The sequence below is a fragment of the Dendronephthya gigantea genome, unplaced genomic scaffold, assembly GCF_004324835.1.
Source record: "Dendronephthya gigantea isolate DGI-Jeju-01 unplaced genomic scaffold, DenGig_1.0 000122F, whole genome shotgun sequence".
NCBI lineage: Eukaryota > Metazoa > Cnidaria > Anthozoa > Malacalcyonacea > Nephtheidae > Dendronephthya > Dendronephthya gigantea.
In genome coordinates, this window is record NW_021163132.1 from 252,019 (window position 1) to 275,053 (window position 23,035).

At 34.4% G+C, this 23,035-nt stretch overlaps 5 protein-coding genes across 7 annotated transcripts; 2 read left to right on the plus strand and 3 right to left on the minus strand.

Annotated features, from left to right (window-relative positions):
* Positions 1 to 1,483: 1,483 nt before the first annotated feature.
* Positions 1,484 to 2,561, minus strand: LOC114535689. Its single transcript, XM_028556987.1, has one exon. It carries the CDS (start codon positions 2,436 to 2,438, stop codon positions 1,602 to 1,604), a length of 837 nt encoding a protein of 278 aa, XP_028412788.1. The 5' UTR covers positions 2,439 to 2,561; the 3' UTR covers positions 1,484 to 1,601.
* A 235-nt stretch (positions 2,562 to 2,796) lies between these two features.
* On the minus strand, positions 2,797 to 9,949 carry LOC114535627 (DNA repair protein REV1-like). Its single transcript, XM_028556908.1, has 16 exons — positions 9,766 to 9,949; positions 9,287 to 9,363; positions 8,868 to 8,920; positions 8,600 to 8,729; positions 7,746 to 8,461; positions 7,373 to 7,639; positions 6,926 to 7,102; positions 6,393 to 6,640; positions 6,200 to 6,295; positions 5,433 to 5,989; positions 4,741 to 5,020; positions 4,455 to 4,607; positions 3,919 to 4,140; positions 3,530 to 3,602; positions 3,283 to 3,385; positions 2,797 to 3,209 (listed from the first exon to the last, which is right to left on the minus strand). The coding sequence occupies exons 1-16, from the start codon at positions 9,811 to 9,813 to the stop codon at positions 3,095 to 3,097; spliced, it is 3,315 nt and encodes a 1,104-aa protein (XP_028412709.1). The 5' UTR covers positions 9,814 to 9,949; the 3' UTR covers positions 2,797 to 3,094.
* Positions 9,950 to 9,989: 40 nt separating this feature from the next.
* Positions 9,990 to 14,671, plus strand: LOC114535629 (calcium-binding protein 39-like). Its single transcript, XM_028556911.1, has 11 exons — positions 9,990 to 10,294; positions 11,061 to 11,173; positions 11,384 to 11,444; positions 11,622 to 11,725; positions 12,059 to 12,177; positions 12,509 to 12,677; positions 13,088 to 13,147; positions 13,264 to 13,329; positions 13,523 to 13,666; positions 13,897 to 14,002; positions 14,131 to 14,671. The coding sequence occupies exons 2-11, from the start codon at positions 11,066 to 11,068 to the stop codon at positions 14,190 to 14,192; spliced, it is 999 nt and encodes a 332-aa protein (XP_028412712.1). The 5' UTR covers positions 9,990 to 10,294; positions 11,061 to 11,065; the 3' UTR covers positions 14,193 to 14,671.
* Positions 14,672 to 14,885: 214 nt separating this feature from the next.
* LOC114535628 (exosome complex component RRP45-like) lies at positions 14,886 to 18,028 on the plus strand. Of its 3 annotated transcripts, XM_028556909.1 has the most exons (15): positions 14,887 to 15,022; positions 15,122 to 15,216; positions 15,333 to 15,452; positions 15,555 to 15,657; positions 15,785 to 15,882; positions 16,002 to 16,041; positions 16,239 to 16,321; positions 16,415 to 16,547; positions 16,702 to 16,790; positions 16,867 to 16,985; positions 17,133 to 17,166; positions 17,257 to 17,278; positions 17,375 to 17,492; positions 17,579 to 17,663; positions 17,804 to 18,028. In XM_028556909.1, the coding sequence occupies exons 1-15, from the start codon at positions 14,951 to 14,953 to the stop codon at positions 17,862 to 17,864; spliced, it is 1,272 nt and encodes a 423-aa protein (XP_028412710.1). In that variant the 5' UTR covers positions 14,887 to 14,950; the 3' UTR covers positions 17,865 to 18,028. The 3 variants fall into 3 exon arrangements, 2 of the variants coding, with proteins under 2 accessions (XP_028412711.1, XP_028412710.1); XM_028556910.1 differs by lacking the exon at positions 17,257 to 17,278 and having other exon boundaries at positions 14,886 to 15,022; positions 17,133 to 17,182; XR_003688339.1 differs by lacking the exons at positions 17,257 to 17,278; positions 17,804 to 18,028 and having other exon boundaries at positions 14,886 to 15,022; positions 17,133 to 17,202.
* A 499-nt stretch (positions 18,029 to 18,527) lies between these two features.
* LOC114535714 (RING finger protein 150-like) lies at positions 18,528 to 22,429 on the minus strand. The gene is made up of 6 exons (XM_028557019.1): positions 21,689 to 22,429; positions 20,544 to 20,609; positions 20,255 to 20,343; positions 20,065 to 20,158; positions 19,766 to 19,907; positions 18,528 to 19,609 (listed from the first exon to the last, which is right to left on the minus strand). Exons 1-6 carry the CDS (start codon positions 22,322 to 22,324, stop codon positions 19,497 to 19,499), a joined length of 1,140 nt encoding a protein of 379 aa, XP_028412820.1. The 5' UTR covers positions 22,325 to 22,429; the 3' UTR covers positions 18,528 to 19,496.
* Between the last annotated feature and the right edge of the window lie 606 nt (positions 22,430 to 23,035).

The following is a 23,035-nucleotide window of genomic DNA, read 5'->3' on the forward strand; positions in this document are numbered from 1 at the left end:
GTCGCCACCAAGATTCAAGAAGAAATGTTGGAACTGTGGTAACGAACGTCACTTCCAAAGAGAATGTCCCTCCCGCGGTGAGGGGGAAAATAATATAGAACAGGGAAACGAGAGATCGTCGAGTCCAAGGGACAGGGTTCGACCATAAGCAAAGACGTCCCAAGTAATAGACCGCACGTACAAGCGTCAAAACGAGGAGAAGAGGGACTGATTGTTGATACTGGGAGTAATGTGTCTATCGTCACTCTCCATTTGTTACGGAAATTTGGTAAAGATCTCTCGTGTGTGGAGCCTGTTCACAACTGTTTACAATCAGTGACCGGCGAGAAGTTAGTAGTGCTTGGCAGAAGTAAACCCTAAAACTTGCAATCGATAACCGATAAATACTACAAAAGTTCCATGTGGCAGTTCCTGCTACAGCAACGCTATCGATTGGATTTCTGTGATGAAGTCATGCTAATGGGTGATGAATTGAAATACCTCAGTCTTCTACATTCATCCGAAGAAAATATAAGTAACTCTTGCTGCCAAGTAAGTGCAGTTTATTTCATCGAAAAGTCGAGTAGCTACAGACCCAAATAAAATCGACACAGTTGGGAAGTGGCCAAGACCAAATTTAAATGTCTCGCAGAGCTCAGAAGTTTTCTGGGCTTATGTTCGTACTATCGGAAGTATATTGATAACTTCGCAAATATTGCACAGCCACTTCTTTACCTTACGAGAAAAGATATGAAGTTTGAATAGGACTCTCGCGTTGAAGATGTTTTCCAGTAGCTGAAAGAACTAGCTGAAGTGAAAAAACTAAGATTTGCTGGGCACAATGGGACAGTTTGTTTATGCAACGACATCTTGTGCCGAAAATGGGAATCATCGGACGTTGCCTCAATAAGACTTCAAATCATATTGCCTAAGGTGTTGCGCAAAGAAGTGCTACTACATCTTCATCTTCTAACGGGGGGACATTTCGGGATACAAAAGGCCTACGAAAGAATAAAGGAAAAATTCTATTGGCCTCGGTGTCGTGAGGACGTAACGTTATGGTGTTCCGAAACATGCACTTTGTGTTCATCCAGAAAAAGGTCTAATCTAATGTTTAATTTTTATCTAATAGAACAGACGACCGTTCGAGGAAGACCGAAGCCAATAGCATTAGTAATTTCTTCGACAACAATTTCAGTGATGACGTTTTATTTTCTCCTAAAGTTGACTGGTAAGTTGTTATTTTAGAAACGCCCCAAGTAGGAACAATAGCGCGCAAAAGAAAATAGTTGGAGATAAGACGAATATATGAATATGCACCCTGGTGAATCTGGTCAAATCTGGGATTGTAAAACCTCAACAAAATACACTTTTATTCTCGGCCTTATTTAGGCTGAAAGTGACGGATGAATCATTTTATTCGGTATTTTTTTACACTTTTTATAGCAAGAGATTTATCATTAACGTTTCCAATATCATTTGCCAAGTCAGAAAATTGTTTCATATGAAAGTCCGACATATGTTGGACAATATTTTGCAGTTGTTAATATCCGTCTTACTAATTAATTTGGCTCCACTCACATTTTTATTTTATTACCTTAATACATGTTTAGAGAAGCTATTTATTGCTTAGAATCAGGTTTTGAAACTAATTTCAACCTTTTTTCGTATAAAACTTCGTAACACTTTAAACTATCATTTACTGAACCAACAACTTCTTCTTTTTCAAAACTTGCTTTTTTCTCAAGCTTCATTGGTTTTGCCTGGTTTCTTTTCTTCTGCAATAAACCGGTGCTATTCAAGACAGCATCGTGCCATCCATCCCAGATTTCCCACTCTGGTATCGGTGTTCCTGACTTCCAAGTTGTCATATTCTCTTGATAAACCAATCCAGTTTCTTCACAATATTTCTTCATCATTTCTTCAGGGTTTTCCAAGAGATCGTCAGCATCAACAATTACTGGAGAACTATTAAGCTCATTTACAACAAACTCGTATAGCTCCAGTAATTGACGAAAACCAACCTCTTCTGGATCAAAATAATCCCATCCTGTTTTCTTAGAGTTGATCGAAGCTCGGTAGAGCGATGGAACAGATCTTTTCGGGTTTCTTATCAGGAAGGTATGTTTATATTCTCCTAGACTTTTCTGGCGTAGGATATCATAATTGCCGTCTAAATAATATGCCATGTCTTTGGAGAAAATAAATTCTTTCCCCTCATATTCTGCCATAAGATTTTTACTCACTTCGTCAAAAGTAGCCTTTGGTTGAATTGGATCTTTAGAGTAACGGTTGCTTTTTCTCTGAGGGCCAAAATAATACGCAAATGAGTACGGCTCGTGAAATATCTTTCCATTTTTAAGGTTCATGATTGTTCGTTCAAATGCGGTGGATATACATCTCGGTGCAGTCCATAAGAAAACTTTACGAACATTTTTTGGCTCGGAAAAGCTTGCCATCTCTTGAATTGTTTTCACTCACGATCAACAGTCGAATAGAACTGTTTCGATTACTTTCAAACCTTTGCACATTGGTGCAGCTGTTGGCAAAATGAGGTTTTACGCCAGCGACAAATTACTTATTTATTTGAAACATATATCTTGATGGGTTTTAAATTTAATTGTGTTTTAATTGGCTTTTTATGGCTTTCTCGCGTTTTAAAGATTTTTATAGCGATTGAATTCAATCCAAAGTTGATGCTAAAAGCCTAAAATGTTTCATAAAATTCTAACTGGTATAATTCTGACTATACATACGATATTATTAAAGTAAAAAATATTAATAATGAAGTTGGATATCGTCAAAGTTTAAACAAACAGACATGCAAACCACAGGAGTGTCAACCGCGACGACGAAGTTCAAGGATTTTTTCCACTAATTTATTTATTCTTGTTTTTAAAATCTGATTAGTGATTAATGCGCTTGGCAAATGATATTACGATATGCCCCAACATGTGTAGGCTAAGCGTGTGTTCAAAATATTTGCAATTTCCACATCAATATACTATATATATACGCTGGTCCAAACTGAATAAACATTTCGAGGGTTCAAAATACAATCATATTTATACATCTTCATACAAGATGCGTATATCGTCTTTAGACTTTAAAATATTTACATAAAATAATTAATTGCTAAATGTCCATCATAAGTTTCTTTCAAAATATTCTGAATATTATCTAATCCTCTATTAAACGAAGCCTGCCACGCTTTTTTCGTAATCATCAATCTAAAATAGTGAGATATCGATCCAAATTTGTTCGGTTACAGTAACAACCTTGAATGAAACATACAAGTTTTACCTGCGATAAAATTTTAAGACTAGCCACGTTCTCTCTAGATCTTTTTCAGCGATAAGATTACGCAAATACTCCACAAATACACTCAAATCTTCCTCTAACGGATCTACAGCATTTTTAAAATTGCAAGGATTATTTGAGTCTATTTTAGTCAATTGGTTTTACTTTGTGAAATATATTTTGTGGATAATTTCTGTTATCAATAATATATAAATATATAAAAACATCGAATTGAAAAGTAGCTATATACCTTTTGCATCATTCGTCCACAGCTTTAACATTTTCTTAACGTCTGAGAGAGACTCAGCACCAGCAAGCTTCACCTGAAGATTGTTTAAGATTTTACCTCTTTGTGGTGAAGTATGATGGTTGATGGTGCAAATTGTAATACTGCATGGTTTCCAAGAGTTGTGATCATTTTGTTTTTAAAAAAATACGACATTCTAATCGCAAAATGAGTCTGAGGATACATAAATAACAAACTATTGCAAAGCTTTCGGTCCGTCATCCCGAGGTTTTTATACGAAGTGAGAGCTGTCGTTACAACCATGCAAAGGTCAAGAAAAACAATTGCAGCACAATTTTGAGATTTGTAGAATAAAGAGAGCATGTGAATGACCTGGGCCGGAGCATACTTACTTTCGTTGTTAGCAAAATTGGTGTATTAATCGTGTCGTCTTTTGGCTCAGTACATACGAATATAGCCGCATCATTCTTTGTTAATTTGCCGTTCTTTTTCTCCGCTTTTTCATCATGTTTCCTTTGTTGTTGATAAGCTAAATGGAGCTCGTCTCTGATACACTCTGGCAAGGCCTCAAGAACACTGGCATCAAACTGACAGCTACTTTCTTCTCTATTCGACTAAATAAAAATGTTTCAAACATTCGTGATCAAGTGCGGAATGCTGAAAGGATCCTCGTGTACGTATAAAGTGTAAAAGAGTTGAAAATAGGTTGAAAAAAGTAAAGTTACCATGCAGCTACGTAATTCATGCTTGAACAATAAGATAGAGAGTCAGAATGTCATTACAATTTTTCGTACGAAGCACTGACTGAGATATGCATGTGCCCTGGTTCTTGGTATTAGCCAAGACCGTGATGGGTGAAAAGTGAATAATACATAACAAATGTAGATCTGTCAGACTCGTAGCGACAGATCAATGACATTATACTGACCGTCTTCGAGGCAAAACGTTTAATGTTTTTATGCTTGACTTTTGATTTCTTTATGTTTCTTCCGGCAGTATTTTGATCTCGTTTAGCATTTTTAGTTAGAATATTTGGTAAATATCTAGTTTCTTCAGGTGCATCTTGGGTTTTAAAAGGCACCTAGACGGAAAGAGAACAGCAGAGGGAGTTTATATTATATCTTGTGATAATGATTACAAAGTTTAATATTGTCTACACTGCATGATGTGTATATAGTGAAAATGATTTTTAATCATTTTTTGATAACTTATACCTCTTCAGCAGCATTCATCTCAAATTTTTGGTTTCGTTGTTGGTAAAAAGTCTGGATATCCTTCTTTATCTCTTCCGGCAGAGCGGCAAAAACGGCTGGATCAATTTGTGAAGGCGATGGCAAAGCTAATGAACCAATTACACCACTTTCTTTGAAGCTCTGAAAACCGCTTTTTTCGGGGGATTTTTTTAGTGATTTAAAAGGAGATTTATTAGGCGAACGTTTGCTAAGATTGGCAGAGCATTTTGACCGCGAAGTGGCTTGAGGCAAGGAAGATTTCCTGCAATTTGAAAAAAAACAATAACCGCCTGAGAAACGTTTATAATCATTCGTAATGTTAATTAGAGGTGAAGCATTTGCAAGGTGAACTCTGGGAATCGATGAATGATCTTTCATCTCAATCACTTGTTAGAAGCTTATGAGTGTTTATTGCATGAACAAACAAACTATCCTATCGTTATATAGACACCGGGCGTTGTAAACACCGCATATTCAAACACTGCATGCTGTTTCACCGAATATTTATGCATGCATGCATGTAGCTAGTATTCATTTGAAGTTAGCTCGAGCCATGCAATTTAAAGTAACTTAAACCTTTCCACCCTAGTTGAAATACATTCTGCATGGCCTATAGGACCTTGTGGTAGCATAAAACATAGAAAAACACAAGATTATTGGAACTTGTTACTTACCTTTTTGATGATGAGACGCGTTTTGGTGAGAATACTGGTAAGCCAGGTAACAATGGTAATTTATTTAGTTCGTGTTGTTCACATTCATCTTCATTATCACTCAATTTTAACCTGAATTCTTCAAACGTTTCTCTCTCACACTGAATCTCTTCACACGGAGTTTGTTGCGGCGTGTTCAAACTCTCTTTTTGTTCAAAACCACTTTCGAGAGCTGAATCAAGAGTATTATCATTTTTGTCTGAAGTCATATTCGTCCCCGTCCTTGTTTCATTCCTAGAAGAAGACTCTTTCCTAGGATTCATAAAGCAATGCAATGTTTTGGGCATTGTGGATTGTTTCCTAACATCGTCAGAAAGTTTGCATATTTGAATCCCCATTCCGCGAATATCAGAAACAGACAGAGCTAGAGTTTTTAACATCGATATGCATTCTCTTGCGATAAGAGATTCATCGTCAGTGAAGTAATTCAAATTTGTTGATCGCGATATATTGTCGCATCGGCCGCAGCCCATAAATTTTGTTGGGTTAACAGGAGCATCTTTTTGCCGTACGCGTAACTAAGATAAGAAAGAGAGAAAACATGTCATATCAGGATTATATATATATTTATAGTGATTTGGATTGTAAAATTAAAGTGCCCAGACTTTCAAGGATCCGGGAATACCTGAAAGTTGTACACAATCATTCTATACTGAATATTGGCAATGTCTGACTATAAATTAACAGGAATATTTTATATACAACAATCGTTATAATAATATACATACTTTTATTGTTACTTGCTTTCCTTTTAAACCAGCTGATTTCAATCTTCTCTGAACCTCGTTTGACAAATCATGGATGAATTTTTCTGGTTCAGACTCCTAGAACATGCAGTAGGGAAAACATTATCTAGACAAAAGCCACCAATGTTTCTCACCAACGAACATATTTAACGATATAAGTCACACTTTCATGCACCTCTAAAAATCTGATTGCGTAATTGATTTCTGCAGAAACTGATTTTCTTTCACGCTCAACTTTCAGCTGTCGGTCGTCTTGGCCCCGGGAATATTTATAAAGCATCTCCCCCGTTTTTTGCCCAAACTCACGTCGCAAGACAGACATGGTAATACTTTGTAGTTCAGTACAAGTGATGACATTTAGATATTTTAACTTCTTATTAAGAGCGTGTCCAACACCTGGTAGATCCGCAACTTCCTGCTTACCTTTGAAGAAAATATGAAGTTGATTATTTATATTTATATCTATAATATATTTGTCCTATATTTAATGAGTTTTAAGAACTTCTTAGTCAAAGCATAGGAGCTAGCGGAGCCACCCTCTGTTGTTAGGGGGGGGGGGGTTAGTAACCAATCAGCCGAGTAAATTCTAAAGGCTATATTCAAAATTATTCTGCTAATAGCAGGTAATGATTTACAACTTGATTTAGTTCTAAACTTCTTCACTTCTTTAAATAGGTTTATCGAGTAAAGACAAAAATACACACGAACCAATAAACTCAGCAATATCATTATCTTGTAAATGAAACTGCCCGTTGGGTTTTGCTACTTTAGTAGACATTCGAGCCAGCAATATATTAGAGGCAAGACCAGCGGACGCTGGACAGTTGGTTTTCTTCTTTATTTCCTCACGAATATTCTGCACAACTTTCATTACTGGGAGACATTCTAAAGAAATGGTGTGCGAATGATTATATCACACATTTCCAAGAATATCCGGAGAATGTGAGACGCTGTAGTGCTAGGAAGATACACTATACATTGAGCATTTGAAATTAACGATGACAAAAATGCTTGCAAACCTTTATACGTGTTTTTAAAAAGTGAAATAAATAGCCTTAGCCTTTTAAAAATTTGCGAATTTTGTATCCCTTTAATGCGTACGCAGAGTAAACACTGAACATAACGAGTGAAAAAATATCAAGCATTGTCACTAACCTGATTCAATGTAATTTGTGAGATCAACAAAAGCCTCGTCGCAACTTACAGCCTGTATTTCATGAGTATGGCTAGCAAGAATTTCATAAAACTGTTGTGAAACTTGACGATAATCTTCAAATTGATATGGAACACAGATAAGATTTGGACACAACTTTCGAGCATTTCCTAACCACATGCCGTTTTTCACACCAACAGCTCTTGCTTCATAACTACATGATGCAATTTCGGAAGTTGAAGAATACGTCGATGAGGAATGAGAGTTATCTAGGATATGTTTAACAACGTAGATGATTTACTAAACTATTTGTAGCAGTCAGAAGAGCAATTATGTTGTAACAGACGTATAATATCACTGATAGTTAATGCTCACCTGGATCATTACTCCTACCAGAATGGCAAACAGCGACAGGCTTTCCTCGTAGCTCTGGCCTGGTTCGTAAAGCAACAGATACAAAGAATGAATCCATATCAATGTGCATTATAACACGTTTTTCTAAACTTGTTTTTGGTAGTGATTTTTTACGAGTCTTTAACTCCGTTGTTTGGATCAAACTGTTAATAAAATCCCGAAATTCGACGCCCCATGTGGAAAGATAATGCAAGCGAGAATTAGTGTAGTAATCTGTGACAAAGTTGGCATCTCCAGCTTTAGGAATGGATCCCTTCTTTAAATTACGTTGTGCTGTCTTCTTATCATTAACTAAACCAGAAGAACTTTGATAACACTTTTCCTTGCTTTCCACGGCATATTCCAGCAATGATTTATCATCACTTTTCAGACTTGATCTGAGCACATCAGAATTCTCATTGGAAGTAGTTTGTTTACTGTCCACCTGATATAAACCAGAAACACTAGATTCTGATTCTTCATTCTTCTCACGACTGTCTGAAGTTATTGTGTCAGTTACACTTGCATGATTCTCATGTGCAACTGAACATACTGAATGGGGCAAAGGTTTATCGAACTTGCTTAAAATTTCTCCATAATCCTTTCCAGCTCCATATAGAAGATATTTATGATAGGCTAGTAATTTTTTAGCTTTAATACTGTCCAATATCCAGTCAGGATGAACAACCTTTTCACCTCTAAGAAGTTAAATTAAAATTTTGAATTGAATGAAAAGGAAATGAAATATGAAAGGAACATTTATGAAAAGGAAAAGAAATGTAACGGTACATCAAAGATGGCCTGGGAATCAAAGTGTGGTGATCAATAGCCTTTACCTTAGTTCCTTTATTTTGCTGTTTGGTAGGTTAGTAGCAATAATATGAGTACACTTTGATCTAGAATAGTAATGTTGAAAGCCACCACCATATCTCTTCATTAACTGTTTCAGTTCATCAGAACTGGGTTCTAAAATCAAAAACTCGTATAAATATATTGTAAACAATAGTGCCACATAACATATCTAGCATCTCATTTAGGCTGGTCCTATAAGCTAGCAGCTATAGCTGGATAAATAAATGATCATAGTAAAGATGAGAGCATCACCTGTATATCCATTGACAAATATCACAACATTCTTAAAAAGACCATTTAGAGAACTAAAAAGAAATCTGGTATGAAATAAGCTGAGTGGCAGCAGTTATGCAAGCACTGAGTCCAATTAAGGCAAGAGAGTGTGAAGGTTACATATAAATTGCCTTGCTGCATTGTGAAAGTATTCTCTGAAAACCATCCAGATTTTTTAATGATAGGACGACTTGTGGGCAGACAGCACGACTTAGCATAAGCTTTGAAGCTTTGAGAAGAGTCCATTTCTAATATTGTCAAAGAAAATCTTTGTACCAGTATAATACATGCATGCATGCATGCATGGTTTACATGGTACCTAAGAGTAAAGACACTAGTCATACTACAAAAGAAAAATTAAATTTAACATGGCAGTTCTTTGGGTCAATTATACATACCTGTTATCATTTTTTTGAGTTTTAATAAAATCAAATTGTTTATCCAACTTGCGAATTTTTGCTTGCATATAACCTCCCTATATAAATATATAGATATGATCTTTCAGGTTACACTAAGTAGCAAAGTAAAACATTTGCTGACGCATAGCTTATGGCTTTAGATGAGAATAGGTGTAGAATAGATCTTATGCACATCATAGGTACACTTGACAAACTCTGCAGTCTAGCCACAGTTACTCCTTGGCATTCCCATATATAGTGCAATATAGTGGGAACTTCTTTCTGTTGGAAATTTATAACAAATTAACAATTATTGGGACTAATTAGAACCAGTTTGCAGGACTGTTCCGATGTTTCCGATCCACCTTAGTGAAAAGATTTCTGAGTTAGGAAGGACACCTTTGTATAAAACATCACAAGGGTCACTGAGGGGTGATAACTGATGGTAACAAGCACATTGTTATTTTTATAAAACTTACCCAATCATTAGAGTCATCTAATTCTCGTTTTTTTCCCTTTAAAGACATAATATTCAACTCTTTATAAACTTTTCATTTTTCTATGAAACGGACCAGGTTACTGAATAATACAATACTGACTATAAATTACTTTTTTACTGACTTTTTTACCACAGTTTAGAGATGTGTTTTTATTTTTACTGACCCTTCGTGGTTCCCACGCACAGGACACGCGTGGGCGTTCTGGCATCCCAGTTTCCAGACCCTCGCTGTGTGGTGCCGAGCTTCGTTTTGAAGTTTTATATAAAAATATTAAAATTTGTACATTTTTACTTTGGAAAATTGTTATTAATGGCAATAAAGAGATTTCTTCATTGTGATTGTTCAAAGTGGTGGGCTTAAAAATTCATGTTTCGGTGGAAATCATATTGATTATTGGTTTGCAGTAGCAGGAGTGGTTGAGTTATTTTGTTGTCAGTCAAGCATTTGACATCATAATTTTATCAATACTTTAATCAAAAAAGGACCAGTCAAGCTTGTGAACTCAAAGGTAAGCGAGGTTAAAGCATTTTGTTGCAATTCCTGGTTTGAGATCGATATCTAATACTTCAACTTATATTATAAAAATTATTATTGGTTTACACAGGTTTATTTACATTTTTAGACATCTATTTCTTGTAACATTAATATTATGTATTTGCACAACTTGTTTCTGTAGAAAATATCTTTGTATTTTCAATTTAGTGTCATTCTTTCAGACTATACTAGTGTGGCCAAAATAAACTTTATATAACTAAACTTTAAGGTGTGTTATGGGCTAGCTATACTAGTATACAATATTTGCCACTTTCATGTTAAACGCAACATTGTTTGAAATTATGAAGAACCACTGGGTATTTTTTCAGCTATGATGATTAAAATATAGTCAAGAATATATTATTTTTAAAATATTCTGCAGATTTCATTGTTTGAAACTCTCTAGTATATAATATTTAGCATCACTGCACGGAGTAAAACCCTGAACAGGTGGGCAATTTTTTAGGCAAGTAGGCTAGCAAGAATTTTCTTTTGCTTAGCCTATGATGACACTTGTTTTGAGACATAGAAAACTTTTAAACTTGTCTATCTGGGGAAAACCTATGCAATATACTTAGTGCCATATCAATTCACACTATTAGCAATTGTTTTTTTTTTCAAATCATCTGGATATAATCACAGTTGTATTCCAAGAATTAACTGCAATCAGCAGGTTAAATCTTACTGCCTATGTGTAATTGAATTATAATTATATCAATATTGGATTTTTTTTATTTTAGGGAAGATGCCATTATTTAGCTCAGCTAAGAAAAGTCCAGTGGAACTTGTGAGGTCACTTCATGAAGCACTAAGTACTATTTCAAAGGAACAATCTGGGAAAAAGAATGAGAAAGTATTTACTCCAAAAAGTGAAATTAGCACTAAATAAAAGAAACACACTGTTTGTTTTGATGATATGCTTATTGAAAGAAAACTGGGGCTGATATTGAACTCTGATCATGTTCACAAAATATTGCAATATTATGTTTTGCAATGCAGGATTCTAGCCTAGTATTTTAACAAACACATGTTTTTTATCAATCTCACACCTTTGGTGTTTTAGGCTTTAGAAGATATTGGCAAATATCTAGCAGCAATGAAGGGAATGTTATATGGAACTGGGGGTTTGTACTCTATAATAGTCAAGAAATAATGTTGTTTCTATACCCAAAATTTCCTCTCTAATGAACTTGCAGCCCCCTTTTAAGTCTCATCCACCATTTATTATTCACTATACTGTTAATAAGTCCTTACAACCCTGTGTTTTGATAAAATAGTTTGTCTATGTTTAACATATTCAGAACAAGAACCTCAAACAGAACTTGTTGCCCAGCTGTCCCAGGAGTTCTATAATAACAACACCATTCAAGCATTGTTGGAAAATCTGAAAAAAATGGACTTTGAAGTATGATATTACTGGTATTAATATGTGCAACATTAATTTTGTAGTTATGTTTTATAGCTACTGGTAATTATCATGAAATAAGAAATCATTTCCTTCCTGCATGTAAAATAATAAAAATGGAAACACTAATTCCATCCCAGTTATATGTTTACTAAATATTTGATTATGTCATTCTATATCAGCCTGTCATTAGTTTATTTGCAACTATTTATGACCTCATCAATTCTCAGGGCGCGCATACCTGAAATTTTGCGCAAAGTCAAGAACACCTGTTTATAATCCGGTTTTAACATCAAACACACGTTTTCGTCAAAAAGAAACCCTTTCATTTAGGCAAAGAAAGATGTTGCTCAAATATTCAACAATGTTTTGCGACGTCAAATAGGAGTTCGCTCACCAACTGTCGAATATATCCATTCAAAACCAGAAATACTCATTGTTCTTGTCAAAGGGTATGTCGTGTCTCGTGTTATGATGGAATGAACCTTGCCATTTCCAACCCTCGTCGCAAGCCACTTTCCACCACTGGCCTTTCACTATATACAATAGAGCCAATATCGTAGATAATAATTTCATCCACCATTCCATTTGTCTCACTTTTTTTTCCTGATATTCATCAACGACACAGCACATTATTATTATTATTATTACAATTAGTTGCCTTTTTTGTAGACGTGAATTATTTTCCCGTATTTTGTGGATGCAACGTTCCTTAATAAATCAGCATTTCAGGGTTTCTAACGAACATGGTAAACTTTCATGAACTTTCACTTATAATTTCAGCTATAACAATCCAGATATCGCATTAAATTGTGGAGTCATGCTTCGTGAGTGTATTCGCTACGAATTGCTGGCCAAATATATTTTAACTCATGAAGATTTTTATGATTTCTTTGAATATGTTGAGCTTTCAACATTTGACATCGCTTCGGATGCGTTTGCTTCATTTAAGGTAATGCTCTGGGTAAATATGTTACTGCATGTTTATTATAAAATATATATCTAACTAAGAGAGTGTCAAGGTGCTTTCTGGTGGAGGATTATTGTTATCTGATTTACCACGTGTCTTATATCGGAATTAGGTCAACTCTCGTGACGAAGGCCCTCAGGTCGAAACGTCGATAATTGTTTTGTCTACTTTAGGGAGTTGTTACACCACATTTGATGGAAAATCGGAATTACTTATATTATTGGGTTTTGCACTTCTTTCCTTGCATTAGAACATGAATTAAATTTCGATAGTTTTAAGAGTTGCAATTTTCGCAGATCGTTGTCCTCCTAAGAAAGCAATAGCATTCAATATGTTGATCGATCTGTTTTGTATTTCGCAGATCGTTTATAAAAATGTTTTATTTCCTTCAGGAACTTTTGACGAGACACAAAATGATTTGTGCTTCATTCCTTGATGAACAATACGACAAGGTATTGCCCTGAGAGGATACCAGTCAAAATGTATTTGTATTAGTAAGATTGATATATACTGGAAGTACCATCAATTATTTCAACAGAGGCCGTACCTTATGAATTTCTCTTTATAGTTTTTCGAATGTTATCGCAAGTTGTTGTTTTCTGAGAATTATGTTACTAAACGACAGTCAATTAAGGTAATATCTCGTGTATTCATTTTATAAGTGTGAAACATAATGTTAATATAACCTAACATTTTCAAATTTGTTCACATGTACTTGGATTCTGTAGCCACGAAGCCCAGGGGACTTTGGGGTTATCCAGATCTTTGGAAGAATAGCTATTTTTACCACCATCAAACTTTCTATGATCGACGCAATGTTTTTTTAGTTACTTGGTGAACTTCTATTGGATCGACACAATTTCACTGTCATGACTCGCTATATTAGCAATCAAGAGAATCTCAAATTAATGATGAACATGTTACGAGATAAAAGTAGAAATATCCAGTTTGAAGCTTTTCATGTGTTCAAGGTAAGTTTATCAATGATATCATAATGTAAATGATGTCATAATGTAAATGATGTCATACTGGGAATGTCATCACGAAAGTTGGCGTTAAGGAGGGCCTGAGATCGGCTTTCGAGGCCATGCCAGTGAAAATTATATTGTTGATGTGAAAACCTTTTTATAAGAATTCCTAAAACATTGTTCATTGCGTACTGTCTAAAAATATAATTGTATTCATACCATTTATCATCTAGATCTTTGTAGCGAATCCGAACAAGACGCAACCTATACGAGATATTCTTATAAAAAATAAGGAAAAACTTGTAGAATTTTTGGAGAATTTCCACACGGATAGAACAGGTTTGTAATTGAGTTTTTTGAAGTTGAAAAATTTAGGCTAATGACAGTATATTCAAATCCTAACATTAGATTTAATGGATTTTCCAAGCCCAGAGATACGCTAAATTTCGATGTCTTCTTTTTAACAGAAGATGAACAATTTACAGATGAAAAAACTTACCTCATAAAACAAATTAAGGAATTATCATAATTACCAAGTGCATGCTTTCTTATATATAAAGTTAGTTCACAACTGTAAATTTTCATTAATAATATAACATCTGCCTTAATTGCACTGTAAAATGACCTCTCTTTCTCTATAACAATGAGGAAAACTGACTGTCAACTATGTTTTACTGACTGGTGACAAAATGAGGAAAGGTTAATTTGTTACTAAGTATGAATCATAGAGGATTGCATAAATATTTGTATAAAGTATATTAACACGTTTTGATGTAATGCTGAAGATGGAGAAACGTTGCATAATGGTTGATAATGTAATTAATGCAAGTAAGAAATATTAAAAATAGGTACGCGACGCGTACATGTGCCTACCAAAATTATTGACTTTAATATTTGTCAGGTTTTCATCAGATGATCAGTTGTTAATATAGTTTTCCAGCTAACCCGGTTGGTTACTCAGAGTAGTATCATCACAATATTAATTTCATATATATACCTGAGTCTTATGCACTATTACTACAACTTTTAATTTTCCAATTAGTAATCGTTTGGGAACATTCATTTATTCAGAGCGAACATCTTTGCGAAATCTTACAAAAACACTCCTCCCGCTTTGCCAGTTCTGTCAGTTTCACAAAGTATACGGTGAAATTAAAGAATTTCGGACTGTTTATGTATTATGTGCCTTGTACGTACCACCTCGGGGCTGGCTGCTCTGGTGTCCCCCCCCTGCGAAATCGCACTGGACAATGGTCACCCCCGTCGCTACATTTCAAATTAAACAAAATGAAGAATAGTAAAAAAGTTATATCTTCTTGTGAAAAAGATTTCATCCTAACGTGTATACGCAATAGGAAGGTATAGTTTTATATTGGTTGTGTAATATAATGGAAGTCACTAGTACAATGCATCTGCACTGCACATACCATAATTTGCATCTTATATTTATCTACTAAGCGTATAGACCGTCGTCAATGTTATGATTACAGAAAACTAGAAATATCATTTGGAGTAGATAGAGGTCACTGTGAGGTTCAGTTAGGCAAAACAAGGTAAGGTGTACAATATGACGATCTTTCTACTGACTTTACCCCAAATATGAAATTTTGTAAGCATGTTGTGATTGTTGTCCCCTAAATAGTATATCTAGTATCTTTTATTTATTCAGAGTGCTGGCACAAGTTACTAGTGAGATAGTGCCTCCACCACCCAATAGACCATCAGAAGGACAATTGTTTTTTAATCTTGAACTTTCGCCAATGGCATCACCTGTTTATGAAACAGGAAGGTGAGGTTCTCATATTTTGATTCAGAATGATGTATAGAAGTGAAAGGTGTAGAATCACCATACAACAGAGTTAACAAGATTTTGATGTCACTATTAATTTAGACCATCAGAACATACAGCTGAACTAAACAGATTACTTGAAAGGGTTTACAAACAATCTCGTTGTGTAGATGTTGAGTCCCTGTGTATTGTAGCTGGTGAGAAGGTATTATTCGAATATTGAAATAATTTATATCTGTGCAATTATTGTATTTTCTAATCAGATCTAAATATAATTAGATAATAAGGTGAATTTATTTATTACTAAAATAAACAAGTTTATGTTACTCTAGGTATGGTCAATTCGTGTGGACATTACTGTGTTAGATGATGGTGGAAATATTATTGATTGTGCATCTATTGCTACCATCACTGCATTGTCTCATTATAGGTTGGTTTTTCTGGAGCTGTTATTTTTGTAGGGTTAGCATATAAATATGAGTTTGTATATTCCTTAGTGAAATATGCAACTTATACATCAAAATCATGTATAAAAATCTCTTAATTCAGACGTCCTGATGTGTCTGTTTCTGGTGAGGAAGTTACTGTCGTAAGTTAATTTTCATTGTTTCATTTAATAAACTCAGTTTATTTTTAACATTCCATTAGGAATTAGCTATACTGCCTTGGTCGGCAAAAATATGCAAAAATAATGCAACATGACCTTGATAAGTTTCCTTTTCTACATAAGTGCACCATTTTAATCCTATTAAAAGCGCAATTAAAAGAGTCATTTAATTTTTTTAGTTTTCAGCTGAAGATCGTGATCCAGTTCCTTTAAGTGTTCTTCACATTCCTGTTTATGTGACATTCGCATTTTATGATAACGGGTGAGAACAAGCAAGAGGCAGGCTGCAACTTTAAAAATTATGCAAGAATTATGTTTCAACAAAGCTGGATATTAATTCAAATATATATTTTAGAGGCTTACTCTTAGTGGATCCTACAGAAAGGGAGGAAAGTGTCATGGATGGCCAAATGATGATGGCAATGAATATTGATCGTGAAATTTGTGCAGTTCAAATGAATGGAGGATTATCATTAGAAGCTGAACAGGTACTCAGCACAATCCTTATGATCATGTAGTGAATGCATGTAAATTATGTAGTGAATTCTGTGTGTGTGAATGTGATAAAAGATTGGTGATCTGAAACTAAGAACTAGAAGTGATCTTTTGAACATGCATTATGTTCCCATTATTTATCTGTAGGTGTTAAGATGCTCCCAAATCACTGCTGTCAAGGTGGCTGATATCACTGATTTGATTCATAAAGCATTAAGGATGGATGAAGAAGCCAGGCAATATACTCAAACTTGGATAATACTACACATGCTATGTCATCAAATTTTTTTAATTATTGATGAAATTATTTAGAAAGTCGGGCAAGTTAAACGCGACCGGAATAACGCAAGATGTTCGTCGTATAACACTAACAACTGAAGAAGAAGCTGAAATGGACATTACAGAAACTTTGGAATCCATCACAACTCCAGGTTTTTTTGATACAACAACGCTTTTTACCTTATCTAACATGAGACACATGAATTCAGAGAACAAAGATGTTGGTTGAGTTGAACGTGCTAGGTAAAATGCGGATTATAACTGGTTATATGTTGAAGAATTGAAATCTTTTGTTGCAGAACATCGCACAAAAAGAAACGAAACGGAAGAAGCGTATCCTCTAAAATTAGTAAAATTTGTCATAATATTGTACGTAGCATAATATGCGTATTTTTTGTAATTTCCCTAATTCAATACTCTTAGAGATACCGCTATTAAACTAAAGGTAAACTGGACATAACTGATTATCATCTCTAAGACTAAGATAGTTTTAGGTTTTGAAACTATATTGTAATATTCTAATTCCTCTTCACAATCAAAGGGGCTTAATACTGCCGAGATTGGTTTGGGTGGATGGAACACATGGATAGATGAAAACATATTAGAACATGAAGATACCATGGCATCAGATCAAGAGAATGATAGTAAACAAGTTACTGGTATGTGATTATCTGTAGTCAAGTTAACTGGATGACACAATGTTGATGAACTAAAGAAAACAATCGCAATTCTATGTCATGTTTAGACGAAATTGTTTTGTCTGGTGAAAGTAGTGAAGAAGATGAAATCATCTTGCTATCATCCTCTAACATCACAGATTTTCAAGAGAAGTAAAACTAAATATAATTGATACTATATGCTGTCATGTGTCTCAATTTCTGAAATTTCTCGCCAATTCCCAGAATTTTTTAATTGTTATATGGATAATATTGTCAAAGGAAATACCCTAATTTCACTTTTTACTTTGAAGAAAAGTGATAAAAGAAAACAGAACGACAGATGAAATAAAAACAAAAGGAAAAAAGAAATAAATATCTCGTAAATAATCTACGGTTCCAGATTCAGGTGTTTGGTCCAGGTGCTGTTTTAGTGGGTTCGTTCACGACTGCTTCAGTTTATGCTTACAATTAGAATTGTCACAATTGACGAAAAGAACTATGACTGTAAAACTACATTAATAAAAAACAAAAATAGATCATGTGATTGGATCATTGGATTGGCTGTTAACTGATTCAAACGTCTACACTCGTCGGAAATGGAATCTGAACTAGAATCCACATTTTATTCATTTTTTATCAACCAAATCGAGAAAAACCGACTGTTCTTGGGTGTTCATATTTATGCCATAATTATGAGTAGTTGACAGAAATATTTCACGATGAAAGGTATTAAACGCTTGTCCGCCTGATTTGTCATAAAGCTGTGTTGATGTTAATTGTTATCAAAAATCTTTAAAATATGACAAAATTGTTCTTAAAAATTTTTACAATTTAGAAAGAGTTGTTTTGTGACATATGCACCCGGGATGTGCAAGATTTTGCAATTGTACCTTGCTTTTGCCATTTTGGTTGGTTCAATGACCAAAAATATCCCTTTTAATAATTGGCATTATAACACAGATATAAAATGTGCACACAAAATTATATTAGAGAAAAATTGAATATCTACATAACTAATCTTAAAAAATAAATTGATTAAAAAATAACATATTTACACGGCGGTAATAGTATAGAGATGTACGATTCATGCACCAAGGTCTAAGCTGAAATAATTTAATAGGCCTAAAAATTCTTGATGCTCACTTACTATAGAGTATCGTTACCTTAAAACCTTGAACTACTTTGTACAACTAAACTTGAAACTATAGTAATGCTACAATTTAATTCAAACTGGCACTGCGTTATGATCCATGGAAAAACTGGATGCGAACCCTTTTGCGATTGTAACGATTTTTTAACTACAGTTAGAAAAATTGTTTCTCAAAAGGACAGGGTTAAAATAAATACTTGTTTGTTCTTCAACCAGACTCCTGAGTCAGGATCTCAAATTGAATATTAATCAGTCTTGAATTGGTTATTAAAAAGCATCATGCTATGCCTCTGGTGATGAACGTCCGATGGACGCTTGCAACAATGTGGTTTTGGACAATTGCATCATTGCATGATAGGAAAATTCCAGGCAATCTCAATTTTACATATATCGTTAACACAATTATGACTGGAACTATATGATAACTCTTCTAGGTATATTTAAATTGGTGTTAACAGTGTTTAACCAACTAAAGAATGTGCCTTGTACAAAAATAGAAGCCTGATGACAGGGCATTTGAATAATGACTTGTGATGTATTTCATCTTTGGGAAGGATTTGTAGAATTGAACTAACTCGAGTAATGTGGACTGCGCAAAACGTTTTAGCATTAAAACCTGATTATTGTACCTAATGTATATTAGAAAATGTTTCCACTTAATTTCAGAGAAATCAAACTTGTGCTAAAAAACTACTCTTACAGTTGCACAAACTGACCCCCATTTATGAAATTGAAAAATATTACAGAGTAATTTATGATAATAATCACTTTGTGCCAAGATACCTTCACAAAATAAATTTTGTTTTAACCAACATGACAATTGTAGTTACCCAACACTACCAATGAGCAGCACATTACACAGCAGCCCCTGGAGTATTTCTTGTTTTGTCTGTTCTAACATAAGACAACTCACAACTTGCAGTAGTTTCAACTGGTGTTACTGCACATGGTTGCTGACTTGGTGTTGCTTTAAATACATAAAAATACTTATTTAGGCTTGCTTAGTAAACAACATGTATAAAGACATATACACTAAGAATATTATTATACATTAAGAATTAAAAAATTACTATAAAAACTCTGAGACCACTGTCTTATCTTATTTAAGAAAAAGTGACAGTACCTTGGACAAGTTGTCCTCGAGATATGCTACCATGTTCTTCCACTAAACCACCATTATGAAGAGCACTGTTATGATCACTTGGGGTGATAGATACAGTCACATCATTCTCCTGAGATGATAATCTTTCATCTTCTGATTGTAACTAAATAATAATGCAAATAAAATAAAGACTATAGCCAAGAAGTTACATCTAGGTGAGACTGCTGTACTATGGAAAATTACAACATATGTCTTAATGTCATTTCATATAATTTCAAAGCTTGTATCTACTCATATTTACTGCAGTGACTTTTTCTTACCATTCCCAATTCTTTCAAGATATTTGTCTTGCACATAGGACAAGTTCTGTGCTCAATTAACCATGGGTCCACACAATGCTTGTGAAACTCATGGCTAGAAAAGATTGACATTTATTTTAATTTAATAAAACATATCTATAAACAGAGCTCATAAACATGTTTGAAAAACTATTGAAAAATAAGTCCATACTTGCAAGGAAGCGTACGAAGTGTTTCCCCAGACTTATACTCTTCCAAACAGACAGCACAAGAATTGTTCAATGTGCCATCTTCTTCCTCCTAAGAAAATAAGAAACAATAAGGCATATATAATTTAGGTAGAGTGTTATCAAGTTCCTTCTGCTGAGGATGTGACAATAGTGTGATGCCCACCATTTTTTTATAATAACGATTCTTTATTATTATGTACTGTCATAAAATTATATTTGCAATTTTGCACAATATTGTCACTAAATTTTTTCATGGGACTTTCAACTGACCTTCTTGCTAACTGTTCGAGAATGAAGTTTTGCAATTGCTTTCTTTGCAGCAGTTGTTAGACGTCTCTATATTATAAAATGAAATATATAATAAAAAGCGTAAAATGCTTGTTTGGGGAAGTGTTTTGAACTGTTTAATAAGAAAGTAGATAGGAAGTAGTAAAAAGAAAGTAAATAGGAAGCAGGAAACATATGTTTTGAACTATATGTTACATGAGTAAAGACTAATGGCATAGCCAGCTATAATGATATAAATAGGCCATCTATAGAGCCTTATATGACTGTCTGATATTGAACACTCCCTGGGGAAAATTATGTTTGTCTCGGCAAAACTCTTAGATATTTTATTTATTGTGATATTTCAAATACAATTGAGTAATATGGTAAAGTTGCAGAAATCAAAGCAAGAAGTGTCTAATCACATTTCATTTCAGTTAAATATTTCCAGACAAAATTTAGGTGTTATTGCACAGATGTGCTGCATCTGACTATACATATTCCCAGATAATTGGTGAATAAAATAATCATACAATGCAATGGTTGTTAAAGAGCTCACTTTTGTATCCTAGTACTCCCAATTTTAACTGTTTAGTTTACTCTTGCAAGTTTATATTTAAATATTATTTCAATTACTGTAATTCTATAAAATAAGAAACGAAAATTGATACATTCTGACTTGTTAGAATCAATTTAAAGGCAAAAAAAGGCAATGTACGTTTAGAACGTGACTTTGAATTATTTATTATCGACACGACATTTAGACCTAAAAAGAATATATCAACTTCGTTCAGTTATCATTTGGTGTATGAAAGAAATAAAGAAAACAAAATATATGTAACGAAAGTCGTCCATTAAGTAAAAAACAGTTGAGCAATTTCCAAATCGTCAAGAACGGTCAGGCATAAAAATGCGGAAAAGAACAGTCTGAACAGACGATTAATCAAAACAAAAGGGCCGCGACATAGCTTATTTTTCAAATTATATAGAAATATAACTTTGAATTTTAATATCTAAATGATTTATTGTTAAAAATGTAAGAAGGATTAATACAAAGCTAACATTAATGTGGCGTTTATGGAAAATTTCCCAGGCTAACATTAAATGCTTTAGCCTATATAATAGTCCGTACACTATACACTACATACCTCAGTTTTATCTCTGGCGTATAAAAATCGGAATCTTTGTACATAGTAAAAAACGAGCCAAGCTAACGAGATGACCATGAGAACAATAAATGAAACGGAAACAAACAAGACCGAGATTGTATTGATTTTACGACCTTCTTGTGTTCTGCTGTATGTAATCGTCACATATACACTGGAATTATTCATTTCTGATATTATTTCATTCCCAAAACCATGAGTAATGCTAACAGCGACAACATCAGCATTTTTATGTTCCATTGTAAAAGAATTGCCTGGTTTATCTCCGTATATTATAACACCAGAGGCATTGTGTTGCTGAGCATTTCTAATTTTCCATGTAAAAAAACAACTACCCCTCTGTATCAATGCAATCCAAGGACTCTTCATCACTGGAAATACAAACTTCTTACAACCGTCTGTAGAAGCATGGACTAAATGTCCTTCGACTTTTCTGTGTGAACTGCTCGATCCATAACTGGCTTCGTTGATATCAGAACGGCAACCATCCTTCGAACACACAGTAACATTTACGTTTGCGAAGTAAGTGTCTGGTTCTGACTTATCGTTATATAAAGCACACGCGTTCCCTAACAGTAGTACAAGGGTTATAGAAAACATATATGTTTGTTGTAGCATCTTTTAAAAATCACAGATTGCTGTATTTTCGTATTTTTCTTTCTCGCGACCCCAACGTACGTACTCAGTTCCTTGGAAGATTCATGGATCACGTGACTAAAACAACGTCATTACGCCCTCGTGACGTAATGTTTGCATGCAATTATGCACACAAGGGGTACTTCCTTTTGCACAGCTTAGTCATAGAGTCTCGTATGTTTATTGAGACAGTATAGTTAAACAAAGTTTTTTTAGTTGAAATTAACTTCAGTAAAAGCTGCGTGTTTGCATATAGTGAAAGGTTAAAACAGCTGATAAACTACAGCTAGAAAGTTGAAACCGTGCCTGACTGCCTGCCCAGTGTCTGCTGTGTGACAAGTTGATTGCATTGCAAGTTTGCCACTCACATTCTTCTGTCTGACGTCATTAAGACGGACAATCTGACCCCTCGAGGTCAGTGTTCCGATCATTCTTCAGTTCAGAACTTATGGGTTTTTTCGACAAGAAACATGTTCGGATGCATCATTCCCAGGCTTTTTATTACTGAAGAAATTCATTTATGTAACTTTAGGCGGTTGACTAAAAACATACATAGCAGACGAAGGTGCGGAACAGTAACACTGCGCTGTTTGAGAATAAAAGGATTGAGAATAAAAGCATCGTAAACGACATAGTACTAGTGAAGGCTGCATTCACACAGGGTGGGTGGACGAATTTGGGATTGTGCTCAAA